The 16,785-nt window shown below is 42.4% G+C and overlaps 2 protein-coding genes across 2 annotated transcripts in view; one reads left to right on the forward strand and one right to left on the reverse strand.

Annotated features, from left to right (window-relative positions):
- The window catches only part of CMSS1 (cms1 ribosomal small subunit homolog), a gene marked incomplete at its 5' end in the record, with an annotated part of 117,145 nt that extends 103,902 nt beyond the window's left edge, over positions 1 to 13,243 (reverse strand). The window contains one exon of the mRNA XM_082247966.1: positions 12,908 to 13,243. Coding sequence (XP_082104092.1) covers positions 12,908 to 13,243 — 336 coding nt within the window. The remainder of the gene's footprint in view (positions 1 to 12,907) is intronic.
- The window catches only part of FILIP1L (filamin A interacting protein 1 like), a 496,325-nt gene that overhangs the window by 47,839 nt on the left and 431,701 nt on the right, over positions 1 to 16,785 (forward strand). The window lies entirely within an intron of this gene.

Consider the following 16,785-nt stretch of genomic DNA (forward strand, 5'->3'; position numbering starts at 1 on the left):
GCTCATTATCGTCTGACGAAGTAGATCTACGTCATCAGACACTCCCCTTTCTCGGTCGCCGCCGGAGGCTCGCTCCCGCTGTATTCAGTCACAGCGGGAGTCGGGCCAGGGGAGGAGCAGCGGCGATCGCCGCTGCTCTTCCCCGATCGTTCGGGGATCTAGTGTGGAGATCCGCCTGCTTGTGTAAACACAAGCGGGCGGATCTCCTAAGTGACAGGCAGGGTCAGATTGCAGGGTTCAGCATAGCTGAACCTGCGATCTGTCCTTGTGTCACTCAGTCACCTCCCCCCACACATGTCAGTAAGCACCAGGCATACATTAACCCCTCCCTCTCCAATAAAATTAACCCCTTCCCTGCCAATGTCATTTTTACAGTAACAGTGCATATATATAGCACCGATTACTGCAGTAATGTCACTGGTACCCCCAAAAGTGTCAAAAATGTCAGTCAAGGGTCCGATCTGTCCGCCGCAATGTCGCAGTCCCGCAAAAAAAAAAAAAATCGCAGATCACCGCCATTACTCGTTAAAAAAAAAAAACACCAAAAATGACAGAAATCTTTCCCTTAGATAGTAAACGCAATAACTTTTGCGCAAACCAATCAAAATACACTTATTGTGAATTTTACCAAACATAGGTAGCAGAAAACAAATTGGCCAAAAATTTTAAAAAAATTTGATTTTTACATTTTTTTGGGAGGAATTTCATATAAAAAAAGTGAAAAATATTGTTGTTTTTTCAAAATTTACGCTCTTTTCTTGTTTATAGCGCAAAAAGTAAAAATCGCACAGGTGATCAAATACCACCAAAAGAAAGCTCTGTTTGCGGGAAAAAAAGGACATAAATTTTGTTTGGGTATGGCGTCGCACGACCGCGCAATTGTCAGTTAAAGTCGCACAGCGCTGAATTGCAAAAAGTGGCCCAGACGTAAGACAGCAAAATCCTCTAGTGGTAAAATGAAACAGTTGCAAAGACTACAACCCACAACTGACAATAAGATTCTGCTTTCACTGCAGGTAAAAAATACAAAAATTCAGGCCCACTCTATGCCCACAACACAATCTCCCAACCCACTCCCCATCTCCCCTGGTTGATAAGTTGGTTACCACCACATAATGTACATGCTTCAGTCTCAACACGGCAATAAATTTATTTACAATGATTTATGTCACACCCATATACCTAACAAATTGTAACTTGTTATCTAAATATGATTGTACCTCTCTTATTGTATGCTATGATTAAAACTCAATAAAAACGCTGAAAAGGAAACAAGGAAAGAATGTAGTCTGTAGGTAGATCGTGGCTTGACATCTGGATTTACTAATATTGTAGTAAATATATTTCTAATAAATACATATATTTCCAATGATTTATGTCACACCTATAAAATTTCTGTACTGCTGTAACTTAACAATAATTATATTCTAATAAATAAATATATTTCCAAGGATTTATGTCACAACTATATACCTATAAAATTGCTGTAAGGCTGGGTTCACACCTATGTGAATTGGATGGGAATTCGCATTAGAGGAGAGTGTGACCGACTCTCAATGCAGCTGGTTCACACAGGGGCGGCTGCGGTCTGCACTGGAAAAGGGTCCTGTGTATCTTTGACTCCGTTTCAGGTCTAAATTCAGGCAAGAATTCGGACCTGATTTGTACCTGAAATGGAGAACAGGGACTCATCGGACCCCCTGCTGTGAGCCACGGCCGCAGCTAGTGTGAACCTGGCCTAATGCTGTAACTTGTTACCTAGATATGATTGTACTTTTGTTATTGTATGCCATCTTTAAAACTCAATACGAACACTAAAAAGGAAAAAAAGGATAGCCTGTTGGCTATAGGTAGATTACGGCTTGACATCTGCATTTGTTAATATTGTAGAAGGCATTGTAATATCACATTGCATTATTTATTATTTATTAATTTAATTTATTAATAATTTATTTATTAATAATTTATTTATTAATAATGTATTCATTATTATTATATTTACTACAGTAAATATTTTGAAGTCATACTAATCCTATAATGCTGTATTGGAATTCCATTAAGCATTTGCTTTTTTTTTTTTTTTTAACTTTTGTAGTTGTATTTGGATATCAGAGACTTAGAACATCAAAGTGATCATAATGTCATAATTTTATGTCACAGTGATCCATGTAATCTTGACATTCTTTCGAGTTTATTTAATAATTGGCTTGGTTCCAATGGACCAATGTGCTGCCTACATTTTAAAAGGGATCAAAGCCTTCACCCAGTAACAGTGGACATACTGTACATAGTATACTTGGGCTTTGCTAAGTGTAAAACACAGTTCCCCACAAGCGGTCAATTTGTAAATTAAATTGTTTGTAAACCCAACATTTCATATTCCTGATATGTGCCTGCTGTACCATGTATATTAAAAAGTATCCTGTTCTCTTTGCTACATAGTTAGTCTGGCTGAAAAAAGACACAGGTCCATCTAGTTTAACCAATTAAAGGGGAAAAAATCATACAATCCCATATACGCAATCCTATACCCACAGTTTATCCAGAGGAAGGCAAAAAAAAAAAACCCAGCAAAGCATGATCCAATTTGCTCCAACTGGGGGGAAAACTTCCTTCCTGAGGCAAATGGATATTCCCTGGATCAACTTTACCAATTAAAGGGGAAAAAAAATCATACAATCCCATATACGCAATCCTATACCCACAGTTTATCCAGAGGAAGGCAAAAAAAAAAAAAAACCCAGCAAAGCATGATCAAATTTGCTCCAACGGGGGGAAAAAATCCTTCCTGATCCCCTGAGAGGCAAATGGATATTCCCTGGATCAACTTTACCTATAAATGTTACTATCTAGTTATATTGTGTGAAATCCCTGGCATTCCTGCCACCCCCTCTGCTATTCCCTTAAGAACCTGCAACACTAAGAAGGAGAATGCAGCGTGGTCAGTTCTCTAGCTTTGCCTCCAATCATCAGACTTGTCCTGACATGCCCCCCCACACACACACACGCCTTTCACTGAGAAGATCAGTGTGCTGCTGTTTATCCTCCCCCGGCTCTTATGCAGCTGAGAACAGAGGGTATGTGCTCACTTATAAAAAAAAGAGAAAAAAGGTATTTTGCATTTTTTTTTTTTATATCTATACACAAATGTTTTGCCTTTTTTAATCTGAATGGGTTATCTTACAAGGTGACGGTTTAAAGTTTAAAAGTCATTCTAAAGTATGTTTTTTAAATAATAAACATGTATACTTACCTGCTCTGTCTAATGGTTTTCAAAAAAGCAGCCAGAATCCTCCTCTCCTTGGGTCCCCCACCATTTGGCTCCACCCCCCCAAATCTCCCCCCCCCCCCCCAAATGCTCCCATAGTATCGTGCAAGCCCAGTCCTGAGCCAGGCTCTGTGTGTCCACTGACAATAGTGCTGCTCAGCCCCGCTCTCTGTTCACTGGCTGTGATTGACAGCAGAAGGAGCCAAGGGCTCCCGCTGCTGCATCTCTGTCCAGTGAGAAGAGAGACAGAGCAGAGAGAGTTGCTGCTCTCAGGCACAGCACAGAATTGAGATTGGGCTCAGGTAAGTATAAGAGAGAGGTGGGGGGTAGCTGCACATAGAAGGTTTTTTACCCTAATGCAGAGAGTGCCTTTACAACCACTTTAAGTTCTATATACTTAAAAAATTCAGTTTGTATATGGATAGAAAACTGGCTGAAGGAGTGTATTCTTAGAGGCGTAATTAATGATTCATACTTTGAATTATATAAAATTGTAGTGGTCTACAATAAAGTGGGGCACACCCTATAAGAAAAGCAGGAAAATGACCGTCTGATTTTCCTCGCGGTTTCACAGCAATCTGGAACTGATGAACAAAAATTTGCACAAAAATTCTCGTACGACAACGTTATTTTTTTGTTTATGGTTTTTGACCATGCGCAGTCTTTCCTGATTTTTCTTGTATGAAAATCGTATGAAAACACTACACAATACATGAAAATTGTTGGTTCGGTTCCCGCACGAGAAAAAGTTTGGAGTTTGTCTCTTTGGGAATTTTCGAACGAAAAAGTCGAAATCGACTGTCGAAAGTTGTATACACACTATACGAAAATCGTACGAAAGTTCTTCAAATGAAAATGTTCGCACAGTTTTTTTATAGTGTGTGTAGGAGCCTTAGGTTTCAGTGTTTGGATTGTTACTTTTTAACCACTTTACGTCTGCTCACAGTAATACTACTGCGGCAGAGTGGCTCGTTATCGTCTGACGACGTAGTATTAATGTCGTCAGACACTCCCCCTTCTGGGCGGCGCTTGCGCGCCGCCGGAGGCTCGCTCCCGCTGTTTTCATTCACAGCGGGAGTCGGGCCAGGGGAGGAGCAGCGGTGATCGCCGCTGCTCTGCCCCGATCGCCGGGGATCTAGTGTGGAGATCCACCCGCCTGTGTAAACACAAGCGGGCGGATCTCCATAGTGACAGGGAGTGACAGATCGGACTGTTCAGCATAGCTGGACATCCGATCTGTCCATGACTCACTCAGTCACCTCCCCCCCTACACGTCGGTAAGCACCAGGCATACATTAACCCCTCCCTCTCCAATAAAATTAACCCCTTCCCTGCCAGTGTCATTTTTACAGTAACAGTGCATATATATAGCACTGATTACTGCAGTAATGTCACTGGTACCCCCAAAAGTGTCAAAAATGTCAGTCAAGGGTCCGATCTGTCCGCCGCAATGTCGCAGTCCCACAAAAAAATCGCAGATCGCCGCCATTACGCGTTAAAAAAAAAAAACACCAAAAATGACAGAAATCTTCCCTTTGTTAGTAAACGCAATAACTTTTGCGCAAACCAATCAAAATACGCTTATTGCGATTTTTTTAACAAACATAGGTAGCAGAAAACAAATTGGCCAAAAATTTTTTAAAAAATTGGTTTTTACATCTTTTTTGGGGGGAATTTCATATAAAAAAAAGTTAAAAATATTGTTATTTTTTCAAAATAAAGGCTCTTTTTTTGTTTATAGCGCAAAAAGTAAAAATCGCACAGGTGATCAAATACCACCAAAAGAAAGCTCTGTTTGTGGGAAAAAAAGGACGTAAATTTCGTTTGGGTACGGCGTCGCACGACCGCGCAATTGTCAGTTGAATTCGCACAGCGCCGAATCGCAAAAAGTGGCCTGGACGGAAGACAGCAAAATCCTCCGGTGGTAAAGTGGTTAACTTATTTATAAATTATAAAGAGTTTGGGACTAAAATTAGCATTTTTGTATTTACAGGTGACACACATAGCTGTGTAGTGTAATAAAGTCCTTAGAAGAGGTCTCTGACAAGCAGACCTAGATACAATGTTTGATTGGCTGGTCACTATATGACAAATGAGGTTTAATCTTTAAACAAAGTAAATGCATGCATCTGACTAAGTACCGGTTCACACTGCGATGTGGGAAACCCAGCCAATCAGTGCCGATTCCTGCACTGCGCCTGAATCGCACAGTGGTTCACACTGAGATCTGCGAATCGCTGGGGGTGTCAATGTAAAGTTAATGACACCCCCAATGCAAACTGTAAAATGGTGCAGGAATCGGATCCCATAGGTGTGAACCAAAAAAAGGTTCCTGCACCATTATTGTGCAAATGTGATGCGATTTCAGCCATACAAATTGCATCACACAGACATCACATGGGATTTGCACAGCAATGTAAGTGTGAATCACATACAATGTCTGGCATTGCACTAGTGTGAACAGGCACTAAAACACACTATATTAGCATAATGCAGTCTAGGCAGTACAACTGGGGGAAAGGGGGATATAAAAACCTTGTATACATATCGCAGATGGTGCATCCAGTGAACTGAAAATGTTTTCATAAGGTTTAAAGCCTGAATTAGGGATTGAGGGAAAAAACCCTTGCAGTGGCACCCCTCCACACACACTGCTAGGGTTTAATGTAGTGATGCACCAAAATTTTGGCCACTGAAAATAGGTTTTTCAGCATTGTGCCGAAAGAAAAAAAAAGGTGCTCGCTGATAATGGCTGCAGAAAACACCTGCGATTTTTCTGCCCATTTTACCAGATTTATGGTGTGATTTTTATAGGTCATGTGGCTCAAAAAATGCATCAAAAATGCAACACGGTTGCATTTCTTATGCACTCTTGCATTTTCAATGCATTTCGAGGGAGAGGTGCATTTTTGTTCTGGTTTTTAAACTGAACGGATATCTACCACAAATGCAGCAAGCAGGATTTTTAACACGGCCTCAAAAGGTGCCGATAATGGCCGACAATAAATTCATATTCATTTAAATTCACAATTCTAATTAAAAAATTGAATACAATAATTTATAAAAAAGCCAAGTGCATCCTGAATTTTCGGTTTCGGCACCAGAATTTTTATTTGGGTACACCACTAGTTTTTATTTTAGGCCTTGTTAACAGGAACGAGCGTTTTAGCTCGTGATTTTCCACAGCATGATTCTCATGTGATTCTATGCGTCGCTTGAATGGGCTGCACTATACGCGTTTGCTGCCTTAGAAGAAGTTCCTGTTCTTTTTTTGGCGACAAGCTTAATGCGGTTATTAAAGAAGTCAATAAAAGCAGAATTGCGGTTATTAACCGGTTGCCGACCGCCGCACGACTATATACTGCGGCGGTCAGCCCCGGCCAGGCAGAGTGACGTATGGATACGTCACTCGCCTGTCACTGACTTGCGAGCCAATTGCGGGCGGGCGCCCGCCGAGGCGCACGCCCGCCGCGGCTCGTTCACAGACAAGTCAGTGCGTGTGACCGGCGGACTCGATGTCCGCCGGTCACACTACGATCGCTCCTGTGAAGGGAGAAAGGCGGAGCGGCTTATGTAAACAAGCCGCCCGTCATTCTCCCTGTGTAAAAATGAAGATCAGATGGTTCTACTATGTAGAACCGTTGATCTTTGTTTTTACACCAATAGCAATGTCCCTGCACAGTTAGAAGCACGCCCCTAGGACACACTTAACCCCTCCCTGTCCAATAAAGTTAACCCCTTCCCTGCCAGTGTCATTTTTGCAGTAACAGTGCATATATATAGCACTGATTACTGCAGTAATGTCACTGGTACCCCCAAAAGTGTCAAAAATGTCAGTCAAGGGTCCGATCTGTCCGCCGCAATGTCGCAGTACCGAAAAAAAATCGCAGATCGCCGCCATTACGCGTTAAAAAAAAACCAAAAATGACAAAAATCTTTCCCTTTGTTAGTAAACGCGATAACTTTTGCGCAAACCAATCAAAATACGCTTTTTGCGATTTTTTTTTACCAAACATATGTAGCATAAAACAAATTGGCCGAAAATGTTAAAAAATTTTGATTTTTACATTTTTTTGGGGGGGAATTTCATATAAAAAATGTGAAAAATATTGTTATTTTTGCAAAATTGACGCTCTTTTTTTGTTTATAGCGCATGATCAAAAAAATCGCACAGGTGATCAAATACCACCAAAAGAAAGCTCTGTTTGTGGGAAAAAAAGGACGTCAAATTCGTTTAGGTACAGCGTCGCACGACCGCGCAATTGTCCGTTAAAGTCACGCAGTAAAAAAATCGCAAAAAAAACCCTGGTCTTTTAGCAGCCAAATCCTCCGGGGCTTAAAGAGGAAGTAAACCCTCCTCAGGAAGTTGTACCTATAGGTAAGCCTATGATAAGGCTTACCTATAGGTACTGTAAATATCTCCTAAACATGTACGGTTTAGGAGATATTTACCTTTAATGCAGCCAGTGACGTCACTGGCGCATGCGCTCTGAAGGAACGGCTGATCGTGCCGTTCCTTCAGAGCCCCGTGCCGTGACCGTCGGCTCCAGCGCGCGTGCGCGGGAGTGACGTCACCACGGCTCCGGCCAATCAGATGGCCGGATGCCACGATCCCGAAAGACAGGCGACTGAACATGTCGCCCATCATACAGGTAAGAGAGCGGCACGGCGGGGGCTCGTTCTAAGGTAAGTATTTCATAATGAGCTAGTATGCGATGCATACTAGCTCATTATGTCTTTCTCTTGCAGGTTGTAAAAAAAAAAAAAAAATTCTGAACGAGTTTACAACCTCTTTAAGTGGTTAAAGAAGTCAATAAAAGCAGAATTATTAAAGAAGTCAATAAAAGCAGAATTATTAAAGAAGTCAATAAAAGCAGAATTGCACCACGTTTAGGAAGCTATTTAGAATGAATGGAACCCAAACCTGTATTGTGTGTTTTGCAGTCACTGCCGCAAGTTTTAAAATTGCGGGCAGTCATGTATACTGATTCTGCCCGCAATTCTAAATCATAAAGAGAATTTCAGATTTCCTAGCACTTTAAATAATTTGCCAGCTTGGACTAAACAAATTAATTGCATGCCATAACAGACCGCCTGCTGCTTAGGCTGTAATATACTCCAGAGACCTGTGCTACGTACTGTAAGCAGTGCTGGGTTTAAGCAGGTGGAGGAAAAGCAAGCCCATAGTGTCACAATCTTCACCTTGGCCAACCAGAGGAAGCCTTGTATTCATTGAAAAAAATGGAAGGCTTCTAATAAATGGAGGAGATGCTATACAACCAAATCTCTCTATATCTGGCAGTACAGAGGAAGCCTCTGGTATGGCTGCTAAAACAGAGCACTGCTTACTATAGATAGTGCAAGATACTACACTATGTTACAGCTTAAGCAGCAGTCAGTCAATTCTGGCATGCAAATAATCAGCCCAAACAAACCATAATTCACTTTTTACCCCTTTACGCCCCAGTAATCCATCTGTGCAATGGCAAAAAGCTGGGCTTTAATGCCCACATGCCGCGCATATGCGTCGCAGGATGGGCAATGTGTATGTGCGTTCTGAGCAGAAACATTGAGCTGCCGAAAATGGCTCTTGGTCCTGCAAAAACATTGGTAACTGGAGGGACCCACTATCATCATGTGACAACTGACAACCAAAATGGTCACATGATCAATGACCCTTCCCACCCTCCTGGGCATTAGGAACTTTTAAAGGGGACGTCAGGGTGGGCAGAAAGGGCTTAAGTCTTAGGGGTCGGGGAAGAGACGTTATTACTTTATACTTTCTTCTTCATTCTGGCAGGCTCAGCCGCTGTCCTCGTCTCCCTAAAGCTCCAAACTGGGGGCAGTTCCTTGGTATCATAATGTAAAATGCAGGGATATTAACCATGCATTGTATTTGGAGGGGGCAGATGTGCCTGAATTTGGGCTTGATCTGTGTAAATGTAAAGGCTTCTTCTTAGTGTTTTGAAAATGTGGAAGAGACTTCCACCGTAGCTAGTTCTAGCCAGGTTTGTAGAATATTTAAAAAAAAAAAAACAGCTGGATGTGTTTTTAAATATACAAACTATAACCGGCTATTAAAAGAGAAGTGCAGGTTTACAAAAAAACAAATATACACACTCACCTAGATGGCTGCAGTATCGATCTGTTGCTGAAGCTGTTCCCCACCAGCATTACACAGAGAAGACCACTGATTGTTCAGTTTTCAGAGAGCAGTGACTGTCAGTCACGTCTCTCTTCTCTGCCCTTCCAGTGCTCACTGAAGAGCTGGGCTGTGGAGTGGGCGGGAGCAGCTGGCTCAGGCTCTCGGCAGCATGGTGGGAGGTAGAGTCAGCTGTCGGTCAGGTAACTCACACTGTGCATTGTGGTGCACTGCAGCATGTTGCAGCACAGGTGCATTATGATCCTTTTCAAAATCAATGACACCACAATGCACCAACTGCAACATGCTAGTGAAAACAAGCCCCCTAGTATTTAAATGTACAGGCAAGAAACGTCGGGGACAGTCCATACATGCAGCAGTAACCATCTTGGACTAACTTTTGTTGACAATACTTGTCTATTCATACCGGGTGTGGTGGGACTGTGTTGGGTGGCTATTCCAGTGCAGTTCCACTGCAAGACAAGACAAAATGCCTTGTCCCCTTTGTACCCAGTTCTTACCACTGCAGTACAGTGGTGTTCGGGCAGTGTGCGATGAAAAACATTATGGCAGGCTGTGGTTCTTTTCAACACAGCGCAGCTCTCCGCACACTAGCCACTGTGTTGTAAGACAGTGGATTGTGTGAATTAGCCCTAAAATTGTATTAAAAAAGTAGTATGGGATTTGTATTTTTTTCAGAATTACACTTACCTAGGTGTCGGTTCTTCCGACAGCTCTGGCGCTGAGAACCAAGCAATCAAACACCACAGATCACTCTGTTCTCAGAGCTCCGTGAGCAGAGAGCTGGTGACTGTCAATCCCCAGCTCTCTGCTCTGCCCCCCACTTAAGCACTGGGCTGTGAAGGGGCAGGAGTGGCCATCTCAGGCATGTGGGCGGATCCTAACTTCATTGTCGCAATCTTGCCCGAGCCTAGACGAGCTCTGTGACATCAGCCAACAGCAGGCTTCAGCTCGCTGTCTGCTGTAAACTAGTCACAGGAGTGCTGAACGAACTGCACTTCTGTGATCCACGGGAGAATTACAGCCAAATGAGGTTTGGCTATATTTTTCTTTAAAACTCTCAGGATTTTTAACACATTGAGCACTATAATACACATTTTCCCCAGTAAACAATTTTAAACTATTTGTTACAATTCTTACCCCAGCTTGGAGCTTAGCTTGGAGAAGGGAGGGGTGAGGAGGAGGGAGTGCCTTGCTATTTTTGGGTCTGTGTGTTTCCACTGATGCAAACGGTGTAGGGAGAAACAACTAGTCCCTGCATGCAAGGGTGACTTCATAGGACACTGAAAGAGAGAAGAGCCCCCCTAAACAGGAAATCTAGGGCAGTGGTCACGGCACCAACCTAAACTGGAATATAGGCAATTAGACAATAAAGAAGCTGCATACTCAGTAAGTGATTAGATTTGCTGCTGAAAGTGCTTAAAAACGGAGGGTTTAATATCACTTTAACACAAGTACAGGCATTTTCTTAACACGCATCAACACACTGTGCAACCAAGATTAATGAGTCTCTTTTATAATGCCAACAATTGAGAATGTTATGAAGCCCTGGGGGTCATTCTTTCCAGGCCAGATAGCTGTAACACATCACACCACATAAAGTGATCATTGCCACCTGTCAGTTTACAGACAAAACAACTTTAAAAAGGTGAAGGTCAAACTGTCATTCTTAAGGGTATTTGGCCAAAGCAATGGATATGTTTCTGCTCCATTATATGAGAAATACAATATCTCACAAAAGTGAGTACACCCCTCACATTTTTGTAAACATTTTATCTTTTCATGTGACAATACTGAAGAAATTACACTTTGCTACAATGTAAAGTAGTAAGTGTACAGCTTGTATAACAGTGTAAATTAGCTGTCCCCTCAAAATAACTTAACACACAACCATAAATGTCTAAACCGCTGGCAACAAAAATGAGTACACCCCTAAGTGAAAATGTCCAAAATGGGCCCAAAGTTTCAATATTTTGTGTGACCACCATTTTTTTCCAGCACTGCCTTAACCCTCTTGGGCATGGAGTTCATCAGAGGTTCAAAGGTTGCCACTGCAGTCCTCTTTCACTCCTCCATGACAACATCATGGATCTGGTGGATGTTAGAGACCATGCGCTCCTCCACCTTCCATTTGAGGGTGCCCCACAGATGCTCAATAGGGTTTAGGTCTGGAGATATGCTTGGTCAGTGCTTTACCTTTACCCTCAGCTTCCTTGGCAAGGCAGTGGTCATCTTGGAGGTGTGTTTGGGGTCGGTATCATGTTGAAATGCTGCCCTGTGGCCCAGTTTCCGAAGGAAGGGGATCACGCTCTGCTTCAGTATGTCACAGTACACGTTGGCATTCATGTTCCACCTCAATGAACTGTAGCTCCCCAGTGCCAGTAGCACTCATTCAGCCCCAGACCATGATACTGCCACCACTATGCTTGACTGTAGTCAAGCAAGCTGGTCTTTGTACTCATCACCTGGTTGCCGCCACACACACTTGACACCATCTGAACCAAATACGTTTATCTTGGTCTCATCAGACCACAAGACACGAGTCTAGTAATCCATATCCTTAGTCTGCCTGTCTTCAGCAAACTGTCTGCAGGCTTTCTTCTGCATCATCTTTAGAAGAGGCTTCCTTCTGGGACAAAAGCCATGCAGGCCAATTTGATGCAGTGTGCGGCGTATAGTCGGAGCACTGACAGGCTGACCCCCCCTTCAACCTCTGCAGCAATGCCGGCAGCACTCATACATCTATTTACCAAAGACAACCTCTGGATATGACGCTGAGCACATGCACTCAACTTCTTTGGTCGACCATGGCGAGGCCTGTTCTGGGTGGAACCTATCATAGTAAACCGCTGTATGGTCTTGGTCACGGTGCTGCAGCTCAAATTCAGGGTCTTGCCAATCTTCTTATAGCCTAGGCCATCTAGTGTTCTGGTAGATACTGCTAGCCATTTTCTTGTCCCACCTGGGATGAGAAACAGGTTTTCTGCTCCCCTGAAAGGAGCTGTCTTCTGTATGTATACTTCCAAGATAGACCGGACATCCAACTTGTGCGTCTGATTAGACGTATCTCTCTGCATTGTTGGGAGAACGATATCCTGTTTCCGGTGAAATGGTTTGTTTATCTTTGGCAGATGTTGTGGTAGAGTTCCAAATATCACCCTATCCGGTAAATGGCAACAATAAGGAGGCTTGTATTCTAAGGCCTGAATATCGGATATTCTTCTGCCTGATGTAATGGCAGTGAGAAAAACCGCTTTCATCGTCATATTCCACAATGAGGCTCCCTGGTCACCTGAAAAGGGAGGTTGGGACAACATTTGTAATACCACCTATAAGTCCCATGGAGGAAAAAATTATCTTCTTTGCAGACAAACTCTACTGCAAGCTTTCAGTAATTGGCGTACTAACTGCTGGGTCACCCATCTCACACCTGACAGGGCTGAAAGGGCTGAGACTTGGATTCTTGAGTGGCTTGCCTGTAGACCTAGTTCAAGGCCTGTCTGAAAGAATTCTAGCACTTGTAATTCCCGTGGCACTAAGAGGTCGAATTCCCTGGACTCAGCGAAGGTGGCAAACCTTTCCCATATCCTTGAGAAGGTGCTGTTTGTCGTTGCTCCCCTTGCCTCTAGCAAGGTTTGGATAACTGAGGCCGAGCAACCAGCCCCTTCTAGCCTTCTCCTCTCAATCTCCATGCCACCAGAAGAAGTTTGGTAGGATCTGCGTGACACAACTGACCTTGCTGGTGGAGAACTGGTATATCTGGTAGTAGGATTGGGGGTTCCAATGCCAAGGACTGCAGTAGTGGGAACCATGGCCTGCGGGGCCAACAAGGTGTGATTGCTATCACCACCCCTGGATGTTTACTTATTCTGTAGAGAAACTTGGGAATCATAGGTATTGGTGGGAACACGTATGCTAGGGTGCAATCCACTCTGTGATGAGTGCATCCACTGCTTCCGCCTGTGGGAATTTCTCTCTCGCCAAGAAACGTTTGCATTTCCTGTTGGTTGGGGATGCCATCAAGTTGAGGTCTGGATGACCCCACTGACTGCAAATCCATCGGAAGACTGACTGGTTTACTGCCCATTCGTTGTTGTCCAACGTTTTCTGGCTCAGTGCATCTGCCAAGTAATTCTGTTGAACTGGGATGTAGGTGGCTGATAAATTTGACACATTCTGTTGAGCCCAGTTCATGATGGGTGCAACCTCTGCGAGAAGTGCTTGACTTCTTGTTCCCCCTTGGCGGCGTACATAGGTGACCGCTGTCCTGTTTTCCATCTGGAGTATTACACTGGTCCCCTTGACTTGGTCTTGAAATGCTTTTAGAGCTTAAAACGCTGCTTTTGGTTCCAATATATTGGAGATTCCTTCCGCCTGTTCCTTCACCGGCCCTGGGCTAGATGCCCATTGTAAGTATTGGTATAAGTCTTGCGCTGTCTGGAGAAAATCTACACTTCCTAGATGCTGCGTGTACCGGTACTGTAAACCAAACAGTGTGAAGTATATACTATGGGGGGAGGGGTACCGCGCTTCAAGGAAGTAACGCACCTAGTCTAATGCCTGATTAGAGAACACCAATCAAACAAGTGTTCAATTACTGTGATAGTGTACAACCACATCCATGTGTCAGCTACCAATATATACAAATGTGTTTCTGAATAAATAAATATATAATCATCAAATACCAAAATCTCTTCAATATCTAACATATAAGGTGCATGTGTGTCTTCACAATTCCCCTGAAGAAGCCACGTGAGCGGCGCCATCTTGGTACATCTCCGCCGGCCCAAAGCCAGCCGGGAGTTATTTTGGGTCAGGTAGGCTGAGTACTTCCGCTGGAAGTCGCTAGACGCTGTTTTGGAATAGGGCAGGTGTCTTGCCTGTCACCCCCTTTGCTGTTTTAATTGGATCCCTACCCAAAACAGCGTATACGGGACCCCAGCCTCAAGGGAACCTACACAGCAATGGAGAGCCAGGAAGGAGGAGAAGAAAGACCCATGTTGCCAGAGAGTTACTTACCTGTTCCCAGAGACCAATATCCTATCCCCAGTGCCTGGAGCTGGGGAAGGCTTCCCTCGTATAGGCTATTTACACCCAAACAGGGAGAACTTCAACACAAAAGAGGCTGCAACTGTGCGGCTAGCCAGATGAATCCGGCAAGGTGAGGGCAAAAATAAAAAATACATCTTCTTTCCATAGTAATAATCAGTTGAGCATTTGAGGAACAAAAAGAGAATGCCGCTTTATGGGAGGCGACTCATTTATCTAGTATACCAGCCCGGATTGGGTGAGGGGCAGGGCCTGCCCATACGTGTATGCTCTCATGCTTGTGTCAGGAAAATATTGTATGTAAAGCTTCAATGAATCATAGGTAAATCTTATACAAAATGTTTTTTTTTTCCCATGTAATACACAATAGACTTCACTGCATAAGGCATCAATGTCATCTCAGTGCTGAAATAATACTCATTAATTGTGAGCCAGGAACAAGCAGCACGTCTTTTCCAATGGGTTTAATATTCTACTATATTACAAGGGCAGGGAGGAACCTCATTATGATTGGCCAAATCATGTGGTTCCTTGCAGAGTTTGGCTAATTATGATTTGCCAACTTATAGGATTTGCCCAGATAAGGAACGGACAGTTTTGCTGTGCAATCTGTTTTTTAACTTACTAAACAAGCCATTACCAGTTAAACATCATCAAATTCATTTCCAGATAGTCTTCATCAAGACCATGAATTTTAGTGAATCATATATAATATGGTGGATATATATACCTTTTCCTGGCTGTCCTCCAGAAAATATATTCTGGAACATCACAGCTTGTAACCGATCTATAGATAAGTCCTGAAGCATATTTCTGCTCAAGTGACTCTACAAGAACAGTCAGCAAGGGCTGAGGAAGAAAATGAGAGGCTCTATTAATAAAGTGCTAAAGGTAAAACTATTATTGCAGCAAACATCTATTTCAGTCTTTCTATGGCAACGGAAGGTAAACACATCCTGTAAAGGGAAGTACAGGCAGATATAGCAAAGTGAAAATTGATAGAATTTCAGATATAAATTTAAAATAGACCTCCACTTTACCCTAAACACTGAGATTCACCACCCCATATTTTCCTAGGGTGCCTGTTCTATGTGGTTTTCAGTCTGTTTTGAAAATGCTGCATGTCCTTTTTGGTGAGATTTTGGCCCTAAAGACTTTGGTGGAGTTATACGAAAAATGCACATACATTTTAGATGCTTTTTGACAAATAATTAATAATGACACAGATTTAATAGGGAGTTGCCCAACACAACATTCCAAACTGACATACAAAAAAGATGACTGTCAAGGATAGACGGAAAGATACTAGGGGAGATTATTGATGTATTACCTCTCAAATAAGAACAGAATAGCACCAAAATCAAAGCTTTATTAATGTCAACTCAACCTAGAAAATGCAAACCTAAAAAATACAAACACAAAAAAGTAAAAAAAATATTTTAGATGACTATTTTGACCCTCAAGGTAAAATATCAAAATTAAACCCTATTTAATGCTGATTAACATCTATTTCTGAAAACTGGAAAGAAGGAGGGAGCCACAGGTATGGTATTCTTGAATACTGCTACAATGAAAACCCTGGTTTAGACTCAACCTCCGATAAGTTATATTATATACGTCAAACCAATCTTTCACTAAACATAATGGACAAAACACAGGATAAAAAACAATAAAGTATAGTACTAATACTTTATTGTTTTTTATCCAGTGTTTTTATTGTTTTTTATCCAGTGTTTTTATAAGAGAAGAGTTTTTTTTCTTTTGAAAATTTCTTTTTATTGAATAATTGAGATGTATAGGTACAAAACATAGCCTTTGGGCATTCCCCAGCTAATACATAAAACATAGAACTACTATTAATAACACCTCCTATTATAGAACCCCCCCAAAAAAGGGGGGAGAAACAACACACCTTCCAAACACCTGGCTCTGTCATTCTCTTATGAAATCACTTCAAGTGTTGATGAATTATAGGAAGATTTCTGTTCCCTTTCAACCATCAGGATAATGTTTCGGAATAATATTAACTCATATTTAGAATCCTACCTGAACAAATGTAATGTGAGTCCCTGGAGAGGAATAAATTCGTTCATATCATACACCAAACCTTATCAGGGGGGAATGAATTCAGTCTGTGGACTCCTGATCATCTGTTGTACACTCCGAATCTGTTCACAAGTGCCAGACCTTCTCAAATTTCCTAGGGCAACCCGGGACAAATAAGTAGCTTTGTATAGGGGTACAACATTTTTGATTAAACGCTTCCAGAAGGGCAGATTAGGGGCTATGTCTGATTTCCACTTGA

This window comes from Pelophylax lessonae, assembly GCF_965119305.1.
Source record: "Pelophylax lessonae genome assembly, chromosome: 2".
Classification (NCBI taxonomy): Eukaryota; Metazoa; Chordata; class Amphibia; order Anura; family Ranidae; genus Pelophylax; species Pelophylax lessonae.